At 40.5% G+C, this 25326-nt stretch overlaps 1 protein-coding gene across 2 annotated transcripts in view; it reads right to left on the reverse strand.

Moving 5' to 3' along the window:
* Positions 1-2997: 2997 nt before the first annotated feature.
* Positions 2998-25326, reverse strand: part of Cyyr1 (cysteine and tyrosine rich 1) — a 91229-nt gene continuing 68900 nt past the window's right edge. The window contains exons 3-5 of one of the 2 annotated variants that reach the window (XM_060370680.1): positions 22611-22765; positions 19509-19603; positions 8118-8257 (exon numbers count right to left, since the gene is read on the reverse strand). In XM_060370680.1, the coding sequence (XP_060226663.1) occupies positions 19545-19603; positions 22611-22765 (214 nt within the window). In that variant the 3' untranslated portion in view covers positions 8118-8257; positions 19509-19544. Of the gene's footprint in view, positions 8258-19508; positions 19604-22610; positions 22766-25326 lie in introns of both variants that reach the window. The other variant, XM_021658808.2, reaches the window with a different exon arrangement.

A 25326-nucleotide genomic window follows, 5' to 3' on the forward strand; every position in this document is an offset into this window, starting at 1 on the left:
GGCAAGCCCACTTGTCTCATTCATTTCCCACCCACAGTCGAATACATGTGAGAAAAGGATGTCACTCCACACTCAGAAGCTACTGGCAATGGCTTAAAAGAGGACAAGCCAACCAGAAGGAACTGGATCTGTGAGCAACTTGATGGCTCTCCTCGCTTGCTCCAGAGAAGGCAGAGCTCCCTAGCACATTTGTGCTGTCTCAAGACTATCCTTGGACTCATTCTTTCTGCTTTTACTGAAGGTATTCAGGATTAGGCTCTAAAGCAGCTCGATCTGTGTACATTCATTTGGAGACTTGTCTTGGAATTGTCCCGGTGAGGATTACACTAGCATCTTGGGAAAATCTGGAAACAAAAGGTAAGAATTTGTGACTCTGCTGAGACTTGTTAGGAGAGGTGAGTGGTATGTGGTACACTTTCTTCTCTGCCCAGTGCAATGTGCGGAGAATAGACGATCTTTATGAGGAACACAAGCCACATGCGCCTCTTTCAGTGCTGCTCAGGAATGTGGCGTTTGGCTAGCATGCCTTTCCAGTGTTGCCAGATCCGTTCTACTATTGTCACTTCAATAAAAGCAATTTGATTACAGCCAGACACAGCCCTGGGATTCCTTTAGCTATTGAGTCACTGTGTTCTTGTTAGAAGGAAACATTTATTTTTCTACATTGCCTAAAGTCCAAATAGCAGCCATAGAAGAATGTGATAAAATACCCTGGCTGTGGGAAATAGTACCAAGATGACCCCCGATCTTCTCCACCTACTTCTTTCTGTGTCCTGGTGTGATTCCTCTTGTTTTACGTAGGTGATCCTGTGACTTTATAATCTGGTGTTGGATTGTTTTAATGAAGCTAAAATAATAATTAAAAAAAAGCAGGGTCAGAAAGGGGAGGAGGTTCTCCCCTATCAGTGGACTTGGAAAGGAGCAGGGAGGAGATGGGGGAGGGAGGGTAGGATTGGGAGGGAATGAGGGAGTGGGATACAGCTGGGATATAGAGTTAATAAGATATAACTAATAATAAAAATATAAAATGAAACAACATTTCATGAAGAATGAATACATGAATCAAAAATTAAAAAGAGAAATCTAGCATTCAGTGTTTTGAAATGGATAGTATCTCATGGGTGTTCAACCTACATCGTCTACAACCAAGATTTGTCAAAATGGGCTTTGCTGGACAAAGACAAGATCAGAATAGTATAGATGTATGGCGTGTGCAGTTTCTGATTGGTGGAGACTAGAGGATTACAGAAAACAGAAGTAATATCATGGTGTTGCTGTTTTAGAAGGTGAAGCTGGCCCTGGATTTTCTCGTGGTGTCTAGAGTTGAGCTGGCATTTGGAGAATTGATTTGACTCGGAGAGGAGACTGAAGATGTCTGACCAACTCTAATATGAGACCCATAGTCTGTCTCCTGTCTTTCACCCACTATCTCTGTTCTTGGGAGAATCTTAGAGGGCAACACTCCTCACGGGGCCCCGCACATCACAGCCTGTTAGTATTGCAATACTTTATTCCCTCATTATCGAAGGGAGTTAGAATTACCTGTTCTCTAGCTAGAGGTGATTGAGTTCTACCTCACACTTGTCACGGTCCTTTCCAGTATGCCGCAGTCCAGGATGGCAGACACCAGCCACATCACTTGAGATGGGTTAGTGAAACTGAAGAAAATTTTTTCACTTAATTTAGTTTCAATTACTTTAGCTCTAAATGCACGGGTCTGCAGACTATTATTTTATTACAAAATTTAAAAATTTAACTTGAGTTCATATGGTTAAGGTATTTTCAAGTCTCTGGCTCCAAACTAAAAAAAGAAAAAAAATTGTATATTTTCATCCAGTTTTCAGAAAACCCAGTGAGGCCCATTGTATCATTCATATTTCACAGAACAAAAATTTAGTTATTGGAAATAAAATATCCTAGGTGAGAGACAGAATTAAAAAGTCGGTGTAGGTCTCAAGCGTGTCTCAGAGATGCCCTCACTCAGCAGCGTAGGTTCCTGGGAGGATATAGGGATGACTCTAGATGAGACCCCTAGTAGCAAGGATTATGGAGACTGAAGAGGCCACTTTCTAACCAGACAGGACTCCAAGTGGAGGAAGGAAACACAAATCCACCCATAAAAACTTCGATGAAAAATTTACCCTTCCTACAAAATGTGTAGGGATAAAGATAGGGCAGAGAGTGAGGGAATCGGCAACCAATTCCTGGCCCAACCTGAGACCCACTCTAAAGAAGAGAGCCAACCCTGACACTATTAATTATGCCTGTAGATGGAAACAACACGGCTGTTCTCTGGAAGGCTCCACCCAGCAGTGGATCGAAACAGACGCTGAGACACAGCCAAAAATTGGGCAGAGCATATGAAGCCTCGTGGAAGAGTGGGAGGAAAGGATAGAAGAACCCGGAGGGACAGGAGCTTTACTAGAAGACCAACAGAGCCGAGGAACGTGGGCCCAGGGGGACTTGCAGAGACTGAAGCACCAACCAAGACCCGTGCACGTACTTGGTCTAGACCCCCTCCACAGACGTACCCAATGGGCAGCTTGGTCTCCATGTGGGTCCCCTAGAAAGAGGAATGGGGGCTGCCTCTGACATAGTCTGTTCTTCTGTAGACCATGTTCAGTCAGATCCATGTATGTTTTTCGATCACTTTCCCTGGGACTGTCTTGCCAGGACACTGTGAAAGAGGAAGAAGTGCTCAATCTTGCTGTGAGCAGATGTGTCGGGGCAGGTTGGGGGAGGGTTCCCTGTTTGTAAGGGGCAGGGGAAGGAGGGAGAGGAAGGAGGAAAGAAAGGAAGGGAGAGACCAGGAGGAGAGGCGGGAGGGGGCTACGGTTGGGATGTAAATCGAATAACTAAAAAATGTCAGTGTGGCTCCAAACCCGTTTTTTTGTTTTGTTTTGTTTTGTTTATTATTGTTTTTTTTTTTTTTTTGTGCAACGAAAAAAAGACCAATTCAGCAGAGATAGAAGAATAATGACACAGACAGTTAAGACATGGTTCTTATTATAGTACGTTCTTTCATTTTATTGCTCATTATAAACAATTTAGCCATAGCATTTGTTAGTTCTTAAGTAACCATATTCCAGTTTTTTTTTTTACATCAAATATTGTTTTCTTCCAATATACATCATTTGTGGAAATAATCAGTGAGCTTCAGGCATCTATGACATATTCATTTGTTATTATGACACTAATAAAAACAGTAAAATCCTTCCTCTACTGTAAATATATAGGTTTGTGCTGTGCCTTAGGGGAACCCATACATGACTCAGTGAGAGATGGTGTGGACAAAGGTGGTTCCCATGCAGGCAAGACTTACAGAATGCAGAAGGCATGTGATAGGTGTCCATTAGTGTGAAGACCAACCTTCCATTTCAGCAGTCTTACCTCACTATGTTAGGAACATGCACTGCATTTGCAAACAACATTCTCAAACCACAGGCAGTTTGGCATTGTGAATTATAGCTGCAGAGTAGTGTAAACTAATCACATTTGCAGAGGAAAAATAAATTCAAGCCTGTGTACTGTTTAACCCTATGCCAATACTTCATGTGAGGCAGGGAGCCTCTCACTAGAACAGCCAGAACTCTTGGAGGCATTCCATCTCCTCTGAAGCTAAGATTATCCTTGCCTTAGCCAAGCAAGCCACTCAAAACAAATCTAGCCTCAATTCCTTCTGTAGACCATGTTCAGTCAGATCCACACATTTCTAATGTGGAGATTTGATACAGTAATCAGCACTATTAACTCATATTGAGTTTCTCAACTACAAGCATGGATTCCATAACTTATACTAGAAAGTATTTCTTTTGGCTATTTGTCAAGTTTCTTAGTGTCATTTTAGAATGTTACTGATTTATAATCCTGATATTGAATTAAGTGTTTTAGGTTTCCTTTTAAAGTGGTATAAAGATTCTTAATGGTCAGCAAATAGTTTTATTAATTATTATTTTTTATATTAATTACAGTTTATTCATTTTGTATCCCAGCTGTAGCCCACTCCCTCATTCCCCCACAGTCCCACCCTCTCTCGCTCATTTCCTCCCATTCCCCTCTCCAAGTCCACTGATAAGAAAGGTCCTCCTCCCCGTTCATCTGACCCTAGCTTATCAGGTCTCATCAGGACTGGTTGCAATGTCCTCCTCTGTGGCCTAGCAAGGCTGCTCCTCCCTCAGTGGGTGGGGGGAAGATCAAAGAGCTAGCCACTGAGTTCATGTCAGAGACAGTCCCTGTTCCCCATACTAGGGAACCCACTTGGATGCTGACATGGGCTACATCTATGCAGGGGTTCTAGGTTATATCCACGAATGGTCCTTGGTTGGAGTATCAGTCTCAGAAATACCCCTGTGCCCAAATATTTTGGTTTTGTTGCTTTCCTTGTGGAGTTCCTGTACCCTCCAAGTCCCACTATCTCCCCCTTCTTTCCTAAGATTCCCTGCACTCTGCCCAAAGTTTGGCTATGAGTCTCAGCATCTGCTTTGATACATTGCTGGGTAGTCTTTCAGAGGCCCTCTGTGGTAGGCTCCTGTCCTGTTTCCTGTTTTCTCCTTCCACTGTCCATCCTGTTTGTCTTTCTGAGTGAGGATTGAGCATCTTACCCAGGGTCCTCCTTCTTGTTTAGCTTCCTTAGGTATACAGATTTCAGTACAACTATTCTATCTTAGTGGGCATGTCTAGTGCCCACTTAGTTTTAAAGTAGAGAAAGGATCCACATAAAAATACAAACGTGAAGGTCAGTCTCACTAGAACACAGCACATCTGATTTTATATTGACTGTTTTTGCATTTAACAGTAAGCACTTCATACATGTCTGTCCTTGGCAAAAAGCAACATGGTGCCTTCTAACCCTTCCAATTAATTCTGTAACTTTCTAAAAGAATGGATTATTTAAAGTTTATAAAATGGGAAAAATTGGCTACTACACTGAGGTATATTTCTGTAGAAAGAAATATTTTATTTACCCCTTAAAAGAGTGTGTTGTATATGGTCAAATTATGGCCTTTTGCTACTGATGTAAAACCATAGGAATATTGGTTTTTCACCTTTTATTCCACAGTTGGAGCAACCTTCATCATACCTGTGACTAAAGCCAAGTGGTTCTTGGGAGGGGTTAGTAATGACTATGGAGATCTTAGCCCCAAAACAAGTTGAGGGTTTTTGATCTTTTATAAATAATCAAATTAAATGGATATGATTCATCTGCTGCTTTCACTGCTGGGGACACAGTTGGTCACTACAAATGTACCTAAAACATAAGCAAAAATTTGAGGCTCAAAGGACTAATTTGCTATTCCTTTTTTAGACATACTTTCTAGAATATTTCTTTACTACACTGCCAGATTTTGTGTGGAATCTTGATGGAAGGGATTTTCACAAAGCTATGTAATCAACAGTAATGCTGCAACTATTTTTTTTTTTTGCACAGATATACGTTAGACATGGTATGGGTTTGATTTTTCTCCCATACCAGTAACACTTTGATGTCACCCATGAGGCTGTTTGTCTTTCTTTTAAAGGAAATTTCACAAGGAGTCACAGGGATACTCCTTTTCCAGTGCTCATTAAAATTAAGTTTATACTGCAGTACAGTTTATTAAGTGTCTTCAAAACAGTGTATGCACACTCATTAAAATATTTTATTGGTAAAAAAAAATGGCAACTAGCACCTGAGCTTTCAGCAGGTCCAAGTCTTTTTGGTGGTGACGTGGTGATAGCTGCTCAGTGGTTATGCTAGTGGTTGCTGAAGCTGAAAGACTGTTAGGATGGCAGTGAAGCCTGATGCATGGGTTGAAAACTTCTCTTCATGAAACAGTTCTCTGCAGCATCCTTCAGATTTGTAGTTATCTCTCATCCTGCTGCTGACGATCACTTAAAAATTCCATAAACTCTTGCTATCATATCATCTCTGCCTGCAGTACATTTTACCGGAAGTATATTTCACTTGAAGAAACCACTTTTCATTGCTCACCCATAAGAAGCAATTGTTCATATCATAGTGATATCATGAGATGTAGTAATTGAGTTACACCTCCAAGTTCCTTCTCTAATTCTAGTTCCTTTGTGGTTCTACCATATCTGCATGCACCTCCTTCACCAAAGCCTTAAAACTTTCAAAGTTACGCATGACAGTTGAAATCAACTTCTTCAAAATGTACATTAATATTGATATCCTGACCTCCTTTCATGAATCATGGATGATCTGGATGGTATTTACAGTTCTGAGTCCTTTCCAGGATGCTTCTAATTTATTTCGTCAAGCCTCCAGAAGACCCCATTTCTGTGTCAGCTATGATCTCATAAACAGTACGTTTTGAAAGTTGAAGTTAACCATAGTCTATGAGAGCCAGAGTGGGTATGGGATCATTAGTAAACATGAAAACATCCTTGTCTCTTTGTATATCTTCAGCTGAACACTTGGGTGATCAGTGCATTGTCAATAAGCATTAAGATTTTGAAAGAAACCTTGTATTTCCTTCCCTGAGCAGTAGGTCTCAATACTTGGCTCAAAACATTCATCAAACTACACTGAAAATGGACTTGGTTGTTCTTTTTCTTCTTCCTCTTCTTCTTATTTTTTTGTTTTGTGTTTTGGAAGTTCTAGAAGGCCATGTCTTCCACCAGTAGGATCTTTCGTTTACATCAAGACTCTGGCTTACTGAAGCCATCCTTATGTGCGATGGCTAGGGCTTCAGGAGAATGAGCTGCAGTTCCCGGAGTAGTGACTGCTGCTTCACTCTGCACTTTGATACTCAGATGTAGCTCCTTTCCTTCACTCCAGGACCAGATCTCTGCTCCCTTCAAATCTTTCTGTTACAGCATCTAAGTTATGCTTACATTTTTTTTATACCTCTGCTAGCCTTTGTAGAATGAAGAGAATTAGGTGCCAGCTCTGGATTAAGCTTTATGACTGGAGTATATATGACTGTTTTGATCTGCTACCCACAACACTGAAGAGTACTCCTTAGAAACAATGGGGTCCCTTCACTCTTTTCTATCATGCAGGTGTTTGGAGAAAGGCAATTTTAGTTTCCTTCAAGAAATTCTCATTTTTGTTTACGGTTTACCTTATGGACACAGTATAAGAGGCTAGCCTTTTAGCTTATCCTAGATTTGAACATGCCTTTCTCATCAAGATGAATTATTTCCAGCTTTGAGTTTAACACAAGAGATAGGATTCTTCTTTTAGCTTGAATATTTAAAGGCCATTGTTGGCCTATTAATTAGCTTAATTTCAATACTGTTCTTGGAATAGGGAGAGATGGGGGAAGAAAGGGTGGAGCTTTAGAGTGGAGCAGACCCAATACACATGATATTTGTCAATCTACCAAGCTCACTGTTTTATGGGGGTAGAGTTCATGACAACCCAAAACAAAAGACCACAATAATAACATCAACCATTATTGAACACAGATCACTATAATAGACATAGTATAACAACAATTAAAACATTTGAAATATTTTGATAATTATCACAATTACAAAGATAAGAAGCAAGCTCCTACTGTTGGCAGAATGACACTGTTTGCCACAAGGTTACCACAGACCTTCAATTTATAAAAACTGCAACACCTGCAAAGTGCAAAAGGGCAAAGTGCAACAAGATGAGGTATGCCTGTGCCAAAACCAAAGTTCCCTTCTGGCTACTTCCACCCAGTGGCCCCAGTGGTGTCAGGCACAGAGTAGGCTCTAAGGCACTTAATACATATTTGTGGATAAAAGAAGTAATGAATCATTCTAGTTCTTCTAAAGGTATATGTAGTACAGCTCTTTCCTGCTATAGACCAGACTATCGTGTGTCGTCTTTACTCCAGGCTCAATGCTGAAATTTCCTCCAGTTAGTCCTAAGGCGGCATGATGCTTGGAGGGTCTGCCAGTGCACTGCTTTAATCTCACTGTGCTTGGGTGGATCAGTAAATCACCTAATACGTGACGTCAGAGGACCAAGCATAATTCTCCACACAGGGAGGGTCAGCTCTGAGCAGAGAAGGAGCCTGGTGCACGTGGGTGTTCACCTGAGAACCCTAAACAGTAGACAATTAATTTTTTGTGTGTTTCTAAATTGAGGCATTTTGTTCTGGGCAAAACTGTTAATTGGCACATATTCAGTCCTGGGAGGAGGAATATTTCCTTGAGTTTCCAGGATAAGGAGGGGGTGGAGAGCGCTGGGCTGAAGCTTGTGGGGCTGGAGAGTATGGTGGAGGCAGGTCTACACAGCATTCCATCTCATGGTCGTACGTATAGGGGGGTGGTGCCACTGGAAGAGAGAAGGAGAGAAGTCAAGCCTTCGGTAACCATCTCAGTGAAGCTGATAAACCCCTGTGCTAGGTGCTTCTAGAGGGGAAATATTTCTTGCTTGTAAAACTATTAATATTTGTTTAGGATATGGACAGGTACGGTTGAGTAGGTGAGTTCTCTGTAAGGCACTGCCCTGAGTGAGGGTGTTTGGAGTTGGGGGGTTTAGAGAAAGTCCTTTGGAAGTATCATGATGAAGGGGCATAGAGTGAAGGAACAGAGGGTGATTCAACTTGGGCTAAAAGCACAGAAGCAGGAGAGTATGTGTATTTCAGCAGAAAGGTGGGGGAAGGGAGAAATGGAAAAAGAGGCTGAGGAACTGGCCTCACTACCACCATGCTGGGCTTGATGTTATGGGGAGAGTAAGTGATGGGGCATTCTTTAGAAAAGACATTGTAAAATTTTCTTCATTAAGAGTATCCATTGCATGTATTCATTGAACACAATACTGTTTATAAAAGGACATTTTCATACAAATACACAGTGCACACTGATCAGCAGCTTCCCATGGGCTCTACCCTCCTCTTTCTCCCATTCATCATGATTCTCCTTTGTTCTATGTTTGATTTCAACTTTCATGCCCTACATGATTTTAGGTATCTAAATAAAATCTAGGGACCACAAATGGGAGCCATGATGCCTTTCTGAAACTGACTAAGTTCCCTTGGTATGATGCTCTCCCGTCACACCCACTTTCTGGCAAACAATGTAATCTCATTCTTCTCTGTGAGTGAAGGCAATTCTGTTGCATCTGGACCACATTCTGTCCACCTCTCTTTTTCTGGACACAGGCTGCTTGCATAACTGTTCCTGTGAACAGTGCTGTAGTAAACATTGGGGTGTAAATAGCCTCGTGATACTTGGGAAAATAGATAAGTGGACGTGCTTTGGTAAAACCAATATCTCAGCGGAGAGGACAAAGACAGACTGAAGATATAACAGGTGATGGATCAGTACACAAGAGTAATTCAAACACACTCATGACTACCAGGAGGGGATATTCATAAAACACCAAGTACTGAGTCTGTAGGCCACTGGGAAAGTGAAAGGGGATGAGAGGGTGAAGGGAGAGGTGAAAGTCTTGGGTGCCCAGAAGGGGGGTTTCTGGAACTTGCAGGATAAACACGTTTGGAAATGGAGATGAGAAATATGATTTTATAAATCTTTTTTGAAAATTTGTCTTGATTTTATTTACTACTATAATATACGTCGGTGTGTTTATCAGGCACATTTACTATCATTGATAGTGACTTCTGGATACCTATTTTTTTAGTGATCCTAATCCTGTCTCCAGGGGAAGGAGAGAGGCACCTGGGAGCTGAAATTCATCCACGTCTTCATGATGATAAGCCAGAAATAAAATCATCCTCAGGGTTTGAATCCCACTTGGGAAGTGACAGGCTTTAACTGGTCACTATGAATGTAGCATGGTTCTGAAGAAAAATGTCACAATAATGAGACTAAATCACCAAGTTTTCAGCATTGCAATGACAGCAGAAGACAGCTAGCATTTCAGGAAACTGCTCTTTCCCCAAGGACCTAACAGCATTCTGATAAACAGGCACACATGCACACACTAGGTCTAGACTACTACAAACAGAAGCCATGTTCCTAATGGATCCCTTCTGGTGTGCCTCTCTTTACCAAAACCCTGGTGCTTAGAATCATTTACTGGTCTCACTGTACACAGAGGAAGTGAGGAAAGAAAATAAGTAACCAGAGTAAAAGAGGAATGTGGATCCATCCAAGTGAGCGGCCTGTCCCCAGAGAGCCCCGCTCTGCTGCTAAGATTCCTGCTGGTGAACTGGAGAGACAGATGTCTTTCATCCAGGAACTGGGCTGCATGAAGAAGACATCAGCAGAGATGCTCATGGCTTCTTTAACCTTCCTTCAGACCCACCTGATTGTAAGCTCTGTCTTCTACACAAAATTGAGTAACTTCTGAGGCGTGCGTACACAGTTCCTCTGGATTTTGTGCCCAGATCATGGCTCTGTTACATCTAAGCGGGCTGATACAAAAGCTTACAAATGTCTCGTAAATGTTTCATGCATACCAAGAAAGGAAGCCCTACAGCATTTACATAAATTGGCAAGTCCCAGCAGGCTGGACTGCTCCTTCACACTGGCTCTTGTAAACAGGTGGTTCCACCTTGTTATGTTTAAGTTTCTCCTGCCTCTGGCACAAGAAACAGACTAACTTATGTGCAAACTGCCTTTGCCTCCTCTGTCACATACCTATGCGTGGTGTGTGTATCCTTGACAATGTATTGATGCCCTGCTCTGGCATGAACACTGTGGCAGACAGTTCCCGGAGAATCATTATGTTTCATACTGCTGTGTGTTGAGCATGGCAACATCAGCTATGAAACAATGTTCTTTCATTCAAAGATCCTTTGAACTCTGATGAAATGACAGTGATTCTGGAGAGTGGTGCTTCGAGGCCTATTCATCATGAAAGTGCTGCATTTTTTGCAATACAGTCACTGGAAGACATGTCTGAAATAGTGCTGTGTAATGGACAGTGTTATCTTTCTTTATGACAGTAAGGTCGCATAGGAAGTAGATGCTCAAGGTATCCATTTCGGAAGTCCTAATTAATCCTAATTAAGAGGTTTTGTTCCTTTCAGTTGAGCATATGATTTCTAGACAATTTCCTCTCTAAAGAAGGAGCCTTTGAAACTCTTGTATATCTGGTATTCCAATTCTCTGACATAAATAGGATAAATAAGCTATTCATCTTCAACGTAAGATACAGGTGTCTATGATATTAAAAACCTGATGTTTGGTATGATAATATACATCTGTAATCCCAGCATTTGAAAGATTGAGGTAGGAGGATCTTAATTTTGGAGCGATCCTGGTATATAAACTGAGTTCCAGGTCAGCCTAGTGTATACAGCTAAATCCTATCTCAAAAATGACTGGCTGACTGTGTGGGTGAATAACTAAATAAATAAACAAATAGATACTGAGAGAAAAGATGAAATTTAGAGAAGAAATGTACAGTTTTCAACATATTCAAGTAATATTTCAAAAGATGCAGAAAATATGGATGTAGAAGTGGATCATCCTGAACTTCGTCACTAGAGTCTGTTAATGAGCTATCACACCCACACCTTTTGTCATTTACACATTCACACCTTTGCAGTTGCATAAAATGACACCATCTTTGTCACTTCACCTCATAGCACTACTTATTTTCTGTGTATTCTCCCTGAAATTTTATTATTACTGGGTATATATTATTTTACTTTATATTCACCTATTCTGAGGTTTACATTATTATTATTATAAACAGCTGACAAACATCTTCTCACTGGAGACCTAACTGTTCTGAATGACTTATTTGGAATAAAAATTCTAGAAATCTTCTGGCGTAAACAGTGTGTAAGTGTTATTATTTGCAAATGCATGCCATGGTGAACCTATATACAGAAAAAAAAAAAATCGTGAAATCCTCCACAGACACCAGCATGGCAATGACACAGATAGGCTGTCAGATTAGAGAACTGATAAATGAGAAAAAGATAGCTATCTTTTGCCATCATTTCTCTGATCAAGGCTGCGATTTGCAACATCCATGTTCTGAATTGGTGCTTGAAACTCAGACTGGGTAATTGATCTCTTTATTCACTTTTATTTCAGTCTGGTAACTCATAAATTGGACTCTTAGAGTTAAGAATAACTAAAATAACAAGGCTATAAATTACATATTTTTACTTTAAAAATAGTTTGTCAGTTGGGGGTGGTGGTTCACACCTTCATTCTCAGCATTCGGCAGATAGAGACAGGCAGATCTCTGTGAGTCTGAGGCCAGCCTATTTTACACAAATTCCAGACTACATAGTGAAGCCCTGTCTGCAAAACCAAAGAACAAAAAAGAATAATTGGTCTGGGTTGCTCATTTTACTACATCATTTTGTACATTCCAAAGTTTAAAAGTTGTATATAACAAAATGTTTTTTTTTTTACCTTTACTGTTCTGTTCTTTGCAAGCATAAAAAGTCTTATTTTTGTGTATCTGATTCATAACCATTCTACTTCTGAATTTGTCCTCTGTGTTTTATATAACTATACATTTTTGAGACAGGACATTGCTATAAAGTGGTGTAGGATGATCAGACACTTGACATGGTACAGGCTAGCTCGGGTCCCTCTGGCCCAATCCTCTGAATGCCGCGATTTCTGCGCTGTGAGCCACGGCTTTATATTCCGTAGAGGTTGTAAGAAAGTTTATTTTTCTTCTGAGGTTCTAATCTTCGCTAAGCCAAATGTCTAAAGGTGGCCTATTAAATAATTCTCAAAGCTCATATTGTTATGTTTCTGCCAGAAAATCAACTTGCTGTGTCCTGTGGACTAGGTGTGTCCATGCCAGAAGCAGTTTATCTTAAGTATTATTGATTTTAAATAGAGTTAGTATCTGATAGGACTAGTCAATCACGTTGTGTGTGAATATGCGTGTACGCACACATGCTGTTTGTATGTGTGTGTGTGTATATATGTATGTGTTGCATTGTATGTATGTAATTTATGTACTTGTGAAACCTTCTTTTTTCACACAAGTTTTAGTTCTGTTGCTTCAAGCAAGTTCTATTCTACTCTGTCCTCCTGTGCCCCACCCATATCAGAAAGTTTACGGAAGGACTCAGGAGTGGCTGGCAGGATTTCCACGGCCCCACCCTCTGACACACCACACAAACGCTGCTGCTTCTCCTCCACAAAAGTACAAGACGATAAATCATCTTAGAACCCTTTGTTCCTCTTCCTCTCTGATAATATCAGGACAAGTCAGATCATGTCCTGCATCCTTGTGTCACTATTAGAAGGACAATTTCCTAGGCCAGCCTTCATTATAGACAGTCAATGCAGGAGGGCTGTGACCTAGTCTGCCTAATGTCCCAAGCTCCCCCGACTCACTTTGCTGTGTGCTCAGTGGAAAACAAAGCTGAACTTTAGCAAAGTCTTAGGTGTACTCTGGTTCATCGATCCTTCAGCTAACGATGGCTACATTCTTTTCTGTGTCTGCTCTGTGGCGTCTGCATGCATGACTGTGTGTAGGTCAACCAAAAGGGTTTTCTTCTCAGTCCTTGAGACAGACTCTGTCACTAGGACCTGGAACTCACCAATGGTTGGGCTAGGCTAGCTGGCCAGCAAGCTCCTGGGAGCTGAGTCTGGGATCACAAAAGCAGGCCGCTACCTGGCTTCTCACCTGCCTACTAGAGAGTCAGCTCAGGTCGTCCCCACCTGAGCAGCAAGCTCCATGTCAACTGCCACCTCCTCATGATAGCCCTGATATTTCTCACAGAAGTATGAGCCATGGAGGATGGATTTGTTGTGGAATCAGAGGATTTTGAGTTTGGGGAAGGAAGAGGAATGTTATCCCAGGGGACTTTCCTAGGTGAAGGACATGAACAATAGCTTCACATTTGCGTCTGATTAAAATTTTGATTTTTGCATTGGTGAGATGGCTCAAGGTGCTAAATCATGAGCTTTGCAACTAAGTTTGATCCCCAGAACCTTCAAAAAGTTGCAAGAAGAGAATTAGCTGTAGAGTTATTCTTTAGCCTCCACATGTGAGCCGAGATACAAGACCCACAAACACCACATGGACACACACAAAAGCAATAATAATAATAGCAATAGTAAATAAAAGAGTTTAAAAATCCGATTTCCCTCCCCAAAGATGTCTTCATCAAACCAGAGTTATTTTTCTTCTGCATGCCACAATCTGCAGGGCCAGGGCATGCACATGATTTGTGATGTTAAGGCCATTCTTCAAACCATTATCTATTTTCTTTTAAGCCTCTGGACTCTTTCATACTGCAAAAGCCACGGGATTCTATTTCTTTTCTTACAGATATCTGCAACCCTTCCTCTCTCAAATATGCGTTCACTGAGAACCCAGCGGAGGGTCCAAAGTTATCTTTCCACCCCCTGGTGGCTACCATTCCTGTTCACTAAAATGTCCACGTGAGCTTGCCTCACATCCCTATGACATTTATGCTTTTCATAATCATTTCCTCTTCCTTGTCATTTGCAAATTTTTATTTTTAAAATATGACTTTTGCTTTCTATTTTTCTAGACTACTCATTTCCCTGAGCTTGGACATTGTGCTGATCTCCAACATAGTGAGGGCAAAGTAAAGAAAGCAATTCATATTTATGCCACCTCCCTTCTATCTTCTCGTCTTTATCACCTGGTGTTTATGCACCGTTACTCAAATTACTCCTTTGCATCTGTTGTCTAGGTTTTTACATATCTCTGTCTCTATAGTAACCGTGGTGGGAAGAATGAGTAACAGAAGACACTTGTAGGTCTCCTTAGGCTACCAGACTGTCAGGACATGGACCCACAGCAACTGGGATTCCCTCCAGGAGGCTCTGGCTGGGAGAACAAGGCTGAAGCCTGATCTCAGCCAGAGGAGAAACTTGTCTCTGAGGACTTTGACTGACAAGCTGTGATGTCACCTAGCAGGAGAGACAGAGCCAAGACAAGAATGTGTCAGTGATGGGCAAGACTGCACCTTGGCCGGGACTGCTAAACCGTGCATGCTTCTTGCTCTCTAGTTAAACCTCAGCCTCCTCTCAGATGCCTAAGGATGGATTGATGGAGGAGTGGAAGAGATCCCTGGCTGCCTTTATTTGTTCCTCTTCCCAGTGTGGTCACAATGAACAGATATCCTTGTTTTACTTTCTCTTATTGTCTGTTTAATTGGCCCATTGAGGACCGATGGCTGAGCATAGCTTGTTAGGGCTGCCAGGGCATAGGCGCTGATTGTAACAACTCTAGCAACATGACTGCCTGGTGGTGCCCAGGCTCTGATTGAGTCCAACATTTTAACTACTTTGAATCTACATGCAGGAACTTAATGTGTTAGATAAGACAACAACCATGCAGACTGACCCCACTTTAAAATAGGGACCTTTTCTTAGATGTGTTGGCCTTGGGATGGTGTTGTTTAGAAAGCATATATTACACTAGGAATTTCAGAGTCCCACATTCTGAGATTGCTTTCTTCACTCTCCTTCACCTCAAGCATATCTTCACTCTCAGGAAAAGACTAGGCTCCTATTTCACTGAGAAAATAGGAGCAAACAGAAGAAACAATTCTCACATCTGCCCACCAAATCCAAGCCTCTAATTGAAGGAGGCTTGTGTATGGGATCCAACTCTGTCTCATACTCAGACTCTGATACCTAAAAAGTAAACACATCATTCTGTGTACATGGTGCGTATTTGAGCACATGTGTGCTACAGCATACACATGGAGATCAGAGGACACTCTATGGAGCCAGTTTCCTCCTTCCAACTTGCTGTGAGTTGAAGGGGTTAAATTCAGATCCTCATGCTCTTCACGCACACCCTTCCCTCTAAGATGTGGATCTTGATAATGCCCTCTGCTCTAGATTTCACCCGCTCTCTTCTTTTTACTTTACGTATTTATTACTAAAATACAAAATACCAAGAAGTACAGTATTCTCTGGGAAAAATATGGCCTCATCACTGTTTTCTTGATCCAATTTAAAGTAAAAGTTAAAGGAAACTGTACCTCCTTCTCTACTTCATCACACAACACATATAGGATGGTTCAAATGAACACCACTGTATACTCCAACAACGTGACTGACTGCTCAATGGCATGGTTAAAGGGAAGTGTTTTTTTTATTATTATTGTAAATATTAGAGAGAACATCCAGAGGCATTTGGAAGAGTCTAGAGCAGAGAAAGAAGGAAGTAGACTGAACTGGCTAGCAGAGTGGACATACCAGGGATACCTGTGAAAAGAAAAAGAACAGTGGGGGATAGAGAATAGGAAAAATCATAGTGAAAATAGCAAGAGCAGGAGCCTAGAGAATAGCAGGATTATAAGAATGGGTACTTGGGGGAGGGAAGTAAGCTCATGAGTTGGAGGGACTGTAGGGTAGAAAAGGAGAAAAAGGTGAGGATGGTAACGTGGACTTTAAAAGAATCAGGTACATGTTAATTGGTGAATAATATATCCCTTTTGTGGAGGTAAGGGGATTAACTCCTTCTTGTAGATGAGGACCGCCCTGACAACACCCTGAGAAATGCTGCTTTTTATCTAACCATCAGAAGTCCTCTGGTAGTCCAATTTTGTACAAGTTAGACGGTCTGCCCCTTTTTAAGGGGCATAATTTGAAAGTGACAATGTCCACCAATGGTTTCTGGCATTTGACTACTTGGTCTCAGTTGGTGGCCTTGCTTGTGAGGCTTAGAAGTGTGGCTTTGCTGGAGGAAGTGTGTCACTGAGGGCAAGCTTCTGGGTTTCAAAGCTGCTTGTTGGTGTACTGTCTCTGCTTCCTGTTTGTGGCTCAAGATGTGAGCTCCCAGCTCCTATAAGCTCCGAATAAACCCATAGTGTTTTTATCACAGACAGAGAAAAAAATAACTATTATAAAAAAAAAACCCAAAATTTTTGTATGCATAATTAACAACAAAAGAAGCTTTTCCACTTCATGTTTGGATTCTGATATAACTATGTAGGTCACCAGGGTGATGTCTTGGTCATCACTGTACCTATTATGTTTCTTTCTAGTGTGAGTTGTATTTTTAAATTCACTGTAGCACTATTGTTTTATACACAACATTTCTAGTATCAAGTTTTAGCAAACAAAGGACAAATTATTCTTTTCTTTTAAATTATTCTTTTATCTATTTATTATTGTAATAATTTATTGTTAGTTTTTATAATTAAAATAATAAATCATAATTTTTAAAGCATATATATATATATATTATTATTACTATTACTATTTGTGTGTGTGTCTGTATACCATAGCACAGCATATGTGGAGGCCAGAAGAAAACTCTCAGAAGTCAGTTCTCTCTTTTCATCTTGGATTCTGGGAATTGAACTGAGATCACTGGGCTTGTTTGGCCAATCCCTTATCTATGGAGCCAAGTTGCCTGCCCAGAAAGTGCCTTTAATATGACATGTTTCCAAGGATGTGTGTCAAGAACTCAATAGTCTCCAACATTCATTGCATGTGCCTGTAGGCTACCCTCAGTGTAAGTGTAGAGGGACAGACACAGTGAGTTCTTTTTATTTCTTTCAACTTAAAAATGTGTGTGGCTGTTTTGCCTGCTTGTATGGTTGTGGCCAAAATGAGTGCCACACATTTGTTCCACAGGAACTGAAGTTACAGAGGGCTGTGATTTGCTATGTGAATACTAGAGACTGAACCCAGGTCCTCTGGAAGAGCAGCCGGTGCTCTTAGCCACGGCACCATCTCATTACCACTCAGCACTGATTTCTCAATGGCTCTGGGGGATTTTAAAGAGTAAAGTTTGGCTGGTTTATGGAACTTGAAAGAAATTCAAGTAACTAAGAACAAGGCTTAGAATCTCTGGAGTTGTGAAACACTGAGATGAATACACTCCTACCTCTTAAAAACCAAAGCATGGAATGTTCCAGTAGACTGGATAACAATTGAGGTCAGCATTTTCAACATCTCTCAGTTGGAGTACCCTAGTTAACTAATCAATAATAACAAATTTGAGATTTATTTATTTATTCATCTTTGCAAAGAACAAATGGTCCCTGCAAACAATGCTCTGTAGAAATCCTCAAAAAAAAAAAAAAAAACAAAGCAAATAAACAAACAAAAAAAACCCTCTCCAGAAATGATGTATAGGACTGCTCTGATTCACTGTATCAAACAGTGATTTCTTCACTCCCCCACTCCACCTTTAACAATAATGTTCTTCAAGTCGAGATTGTGAGATGCTTATATACTAAGATTCAGGGTGTGAACCTCCAGACAGAACATTATTACATGTATAGAGTTGTATTATCTTCAGAAGAGCACAAATATAAATGATGCATAAAATTGATACCTCAAACCTCAGGCAAAAAATACACAACTTTGCACTAAGAGTGACATTTTAAAATCTTCTACTGTCGGTACTGGAGAGGTGACTCAGTGGTTAAGACTGCATATTGTTCTTTCAGAGGATCTAAATTTGATTCCTAGCACCTATATCAGGAGGATTACAACCACCTGTAATTTTAGCCCTCCAGGAATCCAACGCCTCTGGCCTCTGTGGCACCAGTATTCATGGGCATATAAGACTCCCTCCACACACATACACATCCTTAGAAACAAAAGTAAAATAAATAAATAAATAAATAAAACTTACAATGATATTCAAAGTGTCAATGCAAAGAAAGACAACATATAAAAATATTTCTTGAAATATCTTAAATTGTTTTTGGTGGTTTGAATGAACATGGACCTCATAGACTCATAGATCTTAAAGCTTGGTTACCAGAGAGCGCCACTATTTGAAAGGATTAGTAGGTGTGACCTTGCTGAAATAGGTGTGGCCTTGTTGGAGGAAGTCATTGGGAGTGGGCGCTGAGGTTTCTAAAACCCACACTAGGCTCAGGGGCTTTCTCTTCCTGCTGCCTGCAGATCTGTGTGCAGAATGCTCAGCTACTTCTACAGCACCATGTCTGCCTGCACGCTCCCATGCTCCCCTGCCATGATGGTAATGGACTAACCCCTGAAATTGTAAGCCAGCACTAATTAAATGCCTCATTTTATAAAAGTTGCCATAGTCATGGTATCTCTTCATAGCTGTAGAACACTAAGATATCCTTTTAAAAAATTAATTTTAATTAAACCTTGTTTTTTTCTTTTTGATCAAACAAATGTGAACCTAGAATGTCTGTCTGCAAAATAGTTTCTGCCTTCTCTCCAACTGATGTCTCTGGTTGGGTTTCCTTTGTATTCTTTGGGTACACACTGGCTGGGGAAAAAGGGACATTGCTGAAGAGAGTGAAGGATAAAAAGTAGTTTCATCTACAGCTTTCCTAGCCTGCATACCTTTATAATATCCACAACACTATTATCAGTAAAATAGCTATATCTGATCTCACAAATTGCTTTTTAGTGAGTGAAGGTATACATTCCTAGGTAGAACTTTAGGTCAGCTTCCTGAATACTGACAAATGACAAAATCAAGCCTTGTGAGTTGTGTGAATTCACCAGTCAGGTTCTCTGAGTCCTTGCTATGAGTTCAGTTCTTTCACTTGTTTGAGACAGAGCTGTAAAAGAAATAGACTAAGAATCCTGCCTAATAGAGTTAATAATTTGTTTGGAGATGAACAGTCAGTAGTAAAATACATACTCTTGTATAAGACAAAAAGAACCATGAGAAAAAAGGAGCAGAAAAAGGACAGACTGACCTTTAATCTGAGTCTTGAATGAAGTAAGTCCAAATTTTAGGCAAAGTCCTGAGATAAGAGCATGTCCTGTTTGTCACAGAACTGCATGGAACAGGCTTGTGGATCCAGAGTAGCAGGGAAGAAGAGAAAGAAATGAAGCTCATGTGAGGGAAAAGATAATTCTCCAAGTACTTTGGACTCTCATAAAGAAGAATTCACCTTTTGCGTTGATTAAGATGAGAAACCACTGACTTTGGGTCTTCTGTGAGGAAAGAACTTGAATACAAAAGTGCAATATAATTCCCTGTACTCTGCCAAAGGTTTGGTCATGAGTCTTTGCTTTGAAAACACTGCTAGTTAGAGTCTTTCAGATGCGCTCAGTAGACTCCTGTCATACGTTCAATGCACATCCCATCTGTCTTTCTAAATGAGGATTGATCATCTTACCCCATGTCCACTCTCTTGATTATCTTTTTTAGGTGTATAGATTTCATTATGTTTATCATATCTTATAGGTCTATATAAGTGAGTATATCCCATGTTTGTCTTTCTCCTTCTGGGATATTTCACTCAGAATGATCTTTTCTAGATCCCACCATTTGCCTGCAAATTTCATGATTTCCTCCTTTTTGATTGCTGAGTAGTATTCCATTGTATAAAAATACCACAATTTCTGTACCCATTCCACCATACAGGGAATCATAAGAAAGAAGGGGAGTTAGTCTGATGGGGAAAGGATAGGAGCTCCACAAGGACCAAATATATCTGGGCACAGGGTCTTTTCTGAGACTGACATTCAACCAAGGACCATGTATGGATATAACCTAGAACCTCCACTCAGATGTAGCCTGTGGTAGCTCAGTAACCAATTGGTTTCCCAAAGTGAGGGGAACAGGGACTATTTCTAACAGGAACTGAATGACTGGCTCTTTGGTCTCCCCACCCCCGAAGGGAGGAGCAGTCCTGTTAGGCCACAGAGGAGGGCTTTGCAGCCAGTCCTGAAGATACCTGATAAAACAGGATCAGATGAATGGGGAGGAGGTCCCCCCTATCAGTGGACTTGGAAAGGGGCACGGTGGAGATGAGGGAGGGAGGGAGGGACTGGGAGGAAATGAGGGATCGGGACACGGCTGGGATACAGAGTTAATAAAATGTAACTGATAAAAAAAATAAAAAATAAAACAAAACAAAACAAAAAAAAGTGCAATATAACCCAACACCTACCTTTAAGGGTTGCCCTGACAACTTTCTTGAGCATAGATACCAAGTTGTCAAGCATTAGGTCCTGGGAGGCCTGCGGCTACAGAGGTTACGATACTGCTGCAGAGGCTGAGGTGAAAGCTGGCCATGTGACACTTAATTTATTTTCTATTGCTGTGAAAAGACTTCATGACCAAGGCAACTTATAGAAGAAGGAAGTTTTAGAGGGAGCATCCACTACCATCATGCTGTGGAGGTGAGATACTGCAGCAGAGAGGCAGACACTGCACTGGCGAAGTTGCTGAGAGCTTTTATCCTTATCTGCAAGTTGGAGGCAGAGAGAGAACTAACTGGAAATGGCTGGACTTTTGAAACCTCCTCCAAAAGGCCTCAATCTCTTAACCTTTCCCAAGTAGTTGCACCAACTTGGGACCCAGCATTCAAGTATATGAATGTGCAGGAGCCATTTTCACTCAAACCATCAAACTTCCACTCAGGAAGTAACAGTATCATAAAGATTTTATGAGAAGTAGCCAGACACACCTATGTTCTAAAGGTGCTGCTGAGATATTTTTCTTGTAGATGGCATGTAGATTTTAGTGAAAGAGAAGAATCAATGGTGACTCCATGATGTGGGTCTGAGAGCTGGAAGACTAGAAAAGTTTCACCCTCTGTCGTAAAGACTGTGACTGAAGAGCAGAGCAGAGATGATATAACTCTAGGTTGTGAGGGAGAGAAAATGAGAAATGTGGCTTTAAGCATGTTCTTTCTGCACAGTAACTAGGTATTCTGATGAGAATGTCCAATGAGTGCTGAGAGAAAATGAATCTTAAACTTAGAGAGAAACAGTTTGGGAACAGAGGTTATGTAACCCTGGGACAAAGGACAGATCAGCATACAACCTTCCTTCCTTCCTTCCTTCCTTCCTTCCTTCCTTCCTTCCTTCCTTCCTTCCTTCCTTCCTTCCTTCCTTCCTTCCTTCCTTCCTTTCTCTTTGTTTGTTTGTTTCTTTCTTCCTTCCTTCCTTCCTTCCTTCCTTCCTTCCTTCCTTCCTTCCTTCCTTCCTTCCTCTCTCTCTCTCTCTCTCTCTCTCTCTTTCTTTCTTTCTTTCTTTCTTTCTTTCTTTCTCCAGCTAATGCTACCTATATAGACATGGCTATGGGAAAACTATGCCACAGCTTCAATTAAGAATGAATCTCCCTATCTATCAACTCCTAATTGCTCCTTGGTAGGGGGAGGAGGCTGAAGATCCTCTAGCCATCTCTGTCAGAATTTTGGCTGACTTGATCTTATTCGGTTTTACTACAGTCACTGTGAGTTCATAAAAATGCTCACCTTTTATATGTTTTGTGGTATATATGTAAAGTAACATAGAAATACTATTGGACTCATAGAATGTCGTGCAGTAATATATTAATATATAAAAGTTCTAGAAATTCTCAACATGTATTTGAGAATTATTAATACATCACCTTTGTTCTTTATTAAGGATTTTAATATTATGTGGAAGATACATTTTTTAATGAGGACTATAAGAACCTTTTTCAGTACTTTCCCAAGAGACACATGTACCTACTGCCTCAGAGGCCAGCTCATTGAGACAGATTGCACGCTTTCTCCATAATTACTTGTCAGAACTCATTGTCAGGTAGACACAAAGGGTGCAAATTTTCTAGTTTTCTTCATTCTGGTTGCCTGATGATTGTAGCTAATGACATAGCATTGAAAATATGACCATATTGAAACATAGGATTAATTATTTCTTTTTACCAAGATCTCTGCTCAAATCTACAGCTTCAATCTATTCTTATTTGGACATACACTAGAAAATTATTTCAGCAAGAGTCTTTTAGTGTCTCTTGAAGGAGTGGAGCCTCACCAACAAACCTGTTCCTTCTTTTGCAAGCGAGCCGTGTTGCTTACCAGGATAGGAGATGGCGTTGACGTGGGCAGCTCTGATGACTCCCACCCGGGCCCCCCGGCTGCTCTTCATACACATGCAGACACATATGGCAATGCCCGCGATGACCCCCATGATGAACACAACTCCAAACACGATGCCGGCAACCGCAGTGCCCCTGAGAGGAAAACAAAAGCAGGTTTGTCTCAGAGGTCTGGAGGGAGCCTCGAGCACAGCCCATGGTTCTAAGCTCAGTGTGTCTTTACAGTCATGCTTGAGGGAAAGGGTTTTATTTATTTAAGAGAAGGCCTTGAATTAATCAAGTACGAGAATTAGTCTCTTATATTTCAACAAGAAAAATTGAAAGCCCATGTGGAATTTTGTATCGCACAGTTGGCAAACCCTCCATTCAGATTCCTGCTTTTAAAATTTCATAAGTGTGGAACTGAAGAGATGGCTCAGAATTTGAGTGGGTACAGCTCTTCTAGGGGACCAGAGTGTGGTTTCCAGCACCCCTGTAAGGCAGCTTATAACCTCCTGCATCTCTAGCATCCACATGCACATACCTGGCCACATACACACTCAAATCTTTTTAAAATTCATAAATCCATATTAATACGAACCTCTAGTTATAAAATAGTAATATAAAATAATAATCTGAAATAGTTTTGCTATGTACTTAAACAGCAAAAATGTGTATACTGTGCAAGGAGAACATTCGTTTCAGTGAGAAACCTTAAATACAACTTAATTAAAATGCTTCATATAATAAGGAAACTTTCAAAAAAAATAAAGAGGGGGGAACTTTCCCCTCATAAACAAAGGAAACCAAATGCAACATCTGCCTCCTACCTCATACACACAGAGGAGAGAACACTAACTCAGGAATGATGTCAGCAATGCCTCTATTACCACTACGGCCAATGGTTTTCTCCAGAAAGCTTTAGCTTATGCAACAAAACCAAGTGAAAAAAAAAAAAACACTTCAGAAGACACTCAACATTATTTACGCACAACATGATTTGTAGCATCAATATTTGTCAGTGTTTTTGGAAGTGGTTCATCTTTACCAGAATGAAGACCTGATTGGGCAGTGTCATTTCTCCCAACGCTTCCTTGGAAATATTGCACGGTAATATGTGCATAAAAGACTTAACAAGGATGCTCACCAAGATGACTGGGGTGCAGCGGGTAAGGTGTTCAACATGGCTAACTTCCTAACAGCATTGGGAAAGGAAGCCCAAGAATTAACAGATACTATCAACATTAACAAGATAACTGCAGTTCCCTGGGACAAACTGTATTTTCATGAGCTAGGTTTTTTTAAATACATACCTATATGTTGTTTTGTAAATATGGGGCAATGAAGGCATTTTCCATTCTCTAATTTGTGCACTGCACCAATGACTACCATTTTCAACTTTAAGCTACATTGCTGAAAATAATTGTCATTTTTAATTATTTTTTCAATCTTTCCTATAGGTACATTTGCATGATAATTTACCATTATCCACTGGTAAAACTGTGATAAGTATTTAGATTAGCACTGCAGCGTATCTTGTTGGGCCAAGTAGAGTACTGCAGTCAACTTACATTCTCTTACAACATGTTTTGAGAAGGTTCTATTGGTGTCATTTCTCTGTAAACTATTCCAGTTCTTTCTCCTGCTCATGGTTCCTTGAAATCTTTCATGAAATTAATATTAACTTTAATTTTCAAGCCCAGCAAAAATACTAATCAGTTTTGTTCTGTTTTCACTGAAACCTGTGAAATATCCTCAGGTCTAACTGAGGCCTTCTGAATCTAGAGCTCTTTCTGTTTAGGCCTGGATTTCTGGTTCTCTGTTTCAGACCACATTCCCGATTGCTTCTTATGGAGAAATTCATACGGAAGCTTGAATTGAAAATGACTTCATATTATAGCCTCCCTTGACCCTTGTGTTAGTTTAGTTACACAGTGAACACTTCAGATGATTCGCCCTTTAAGACAGAAACGTTTGTTCTGGCTCTTGGTTCAGAGGTCCTGTTTGAGCCCATAGCACAGCAGCACAGCATGGTGGTAAGGTGTAGGGGAGGAAGTTCCCTTTATGGGAGCCAGAGAGCAAAATGAAGGGAAGGCAAAATGGGAAGGGAGCCCTAAGGTAATGTCAAGAGCTTGAGTCCAGTGAACCAACGTCCTTCTATTGTGCTCTAGCTTTTTGTGGTTCCATACTTTCTAGTAGTGTCATCCCAAACATCATGAATCTGAGAATTCTGAGAGATACCGATCAACACTCTTTTAGCTGTGTAGATAGTTTCTCAGAATCTTGGGACCTTGTTTTTCATCCTCTAGAATCTATTCTGTGAGAATTCCATAAATTCTAATTTCTTTCCTTTGTGTGGTGCTTTTTTTCTGTACTATCTTTTTAAAAATCCTTAACATTTTATACCAGTAGTCTAACATTTTTCTAATGTAGCTACATCCACAAAGAATTGGCAGTCTCTTAGGATTCACCATTTCTAAAGACTCATTGTCTTCAAATTTTAATATTCCATAAATCAGTAACTGCTTTGCTATATAATATGGTTTTCCTTTCATATTCTGATTTTCCATATTCTGACCTTCTTCAATTCCCCTTTTCTTGATATTTGCTTGTGTGCATATGTGTGTGTTTAAATATAATCTATGGGAATTTCATTTATGAAATTTTCCCAAGTTTTCTTGACCTCATGTTGTAGCTTTAGTTTGCAACAGCTCTAC

The sequence above is a fragment of the Meriones unguiculatus genome, chromosome 17, assembly GCF_030254825.1.
Source record: "Meriones unguiculatus strain TT.TT164.6M chromosome 17, Bangor_MerUng_6.1, whole genome shotgun sequence".
NCBI lineage: Eukaryota > Metazoa > Chordata > Mammalia > Rodentia > Muridae > Meriones > Meriones unguiculatus.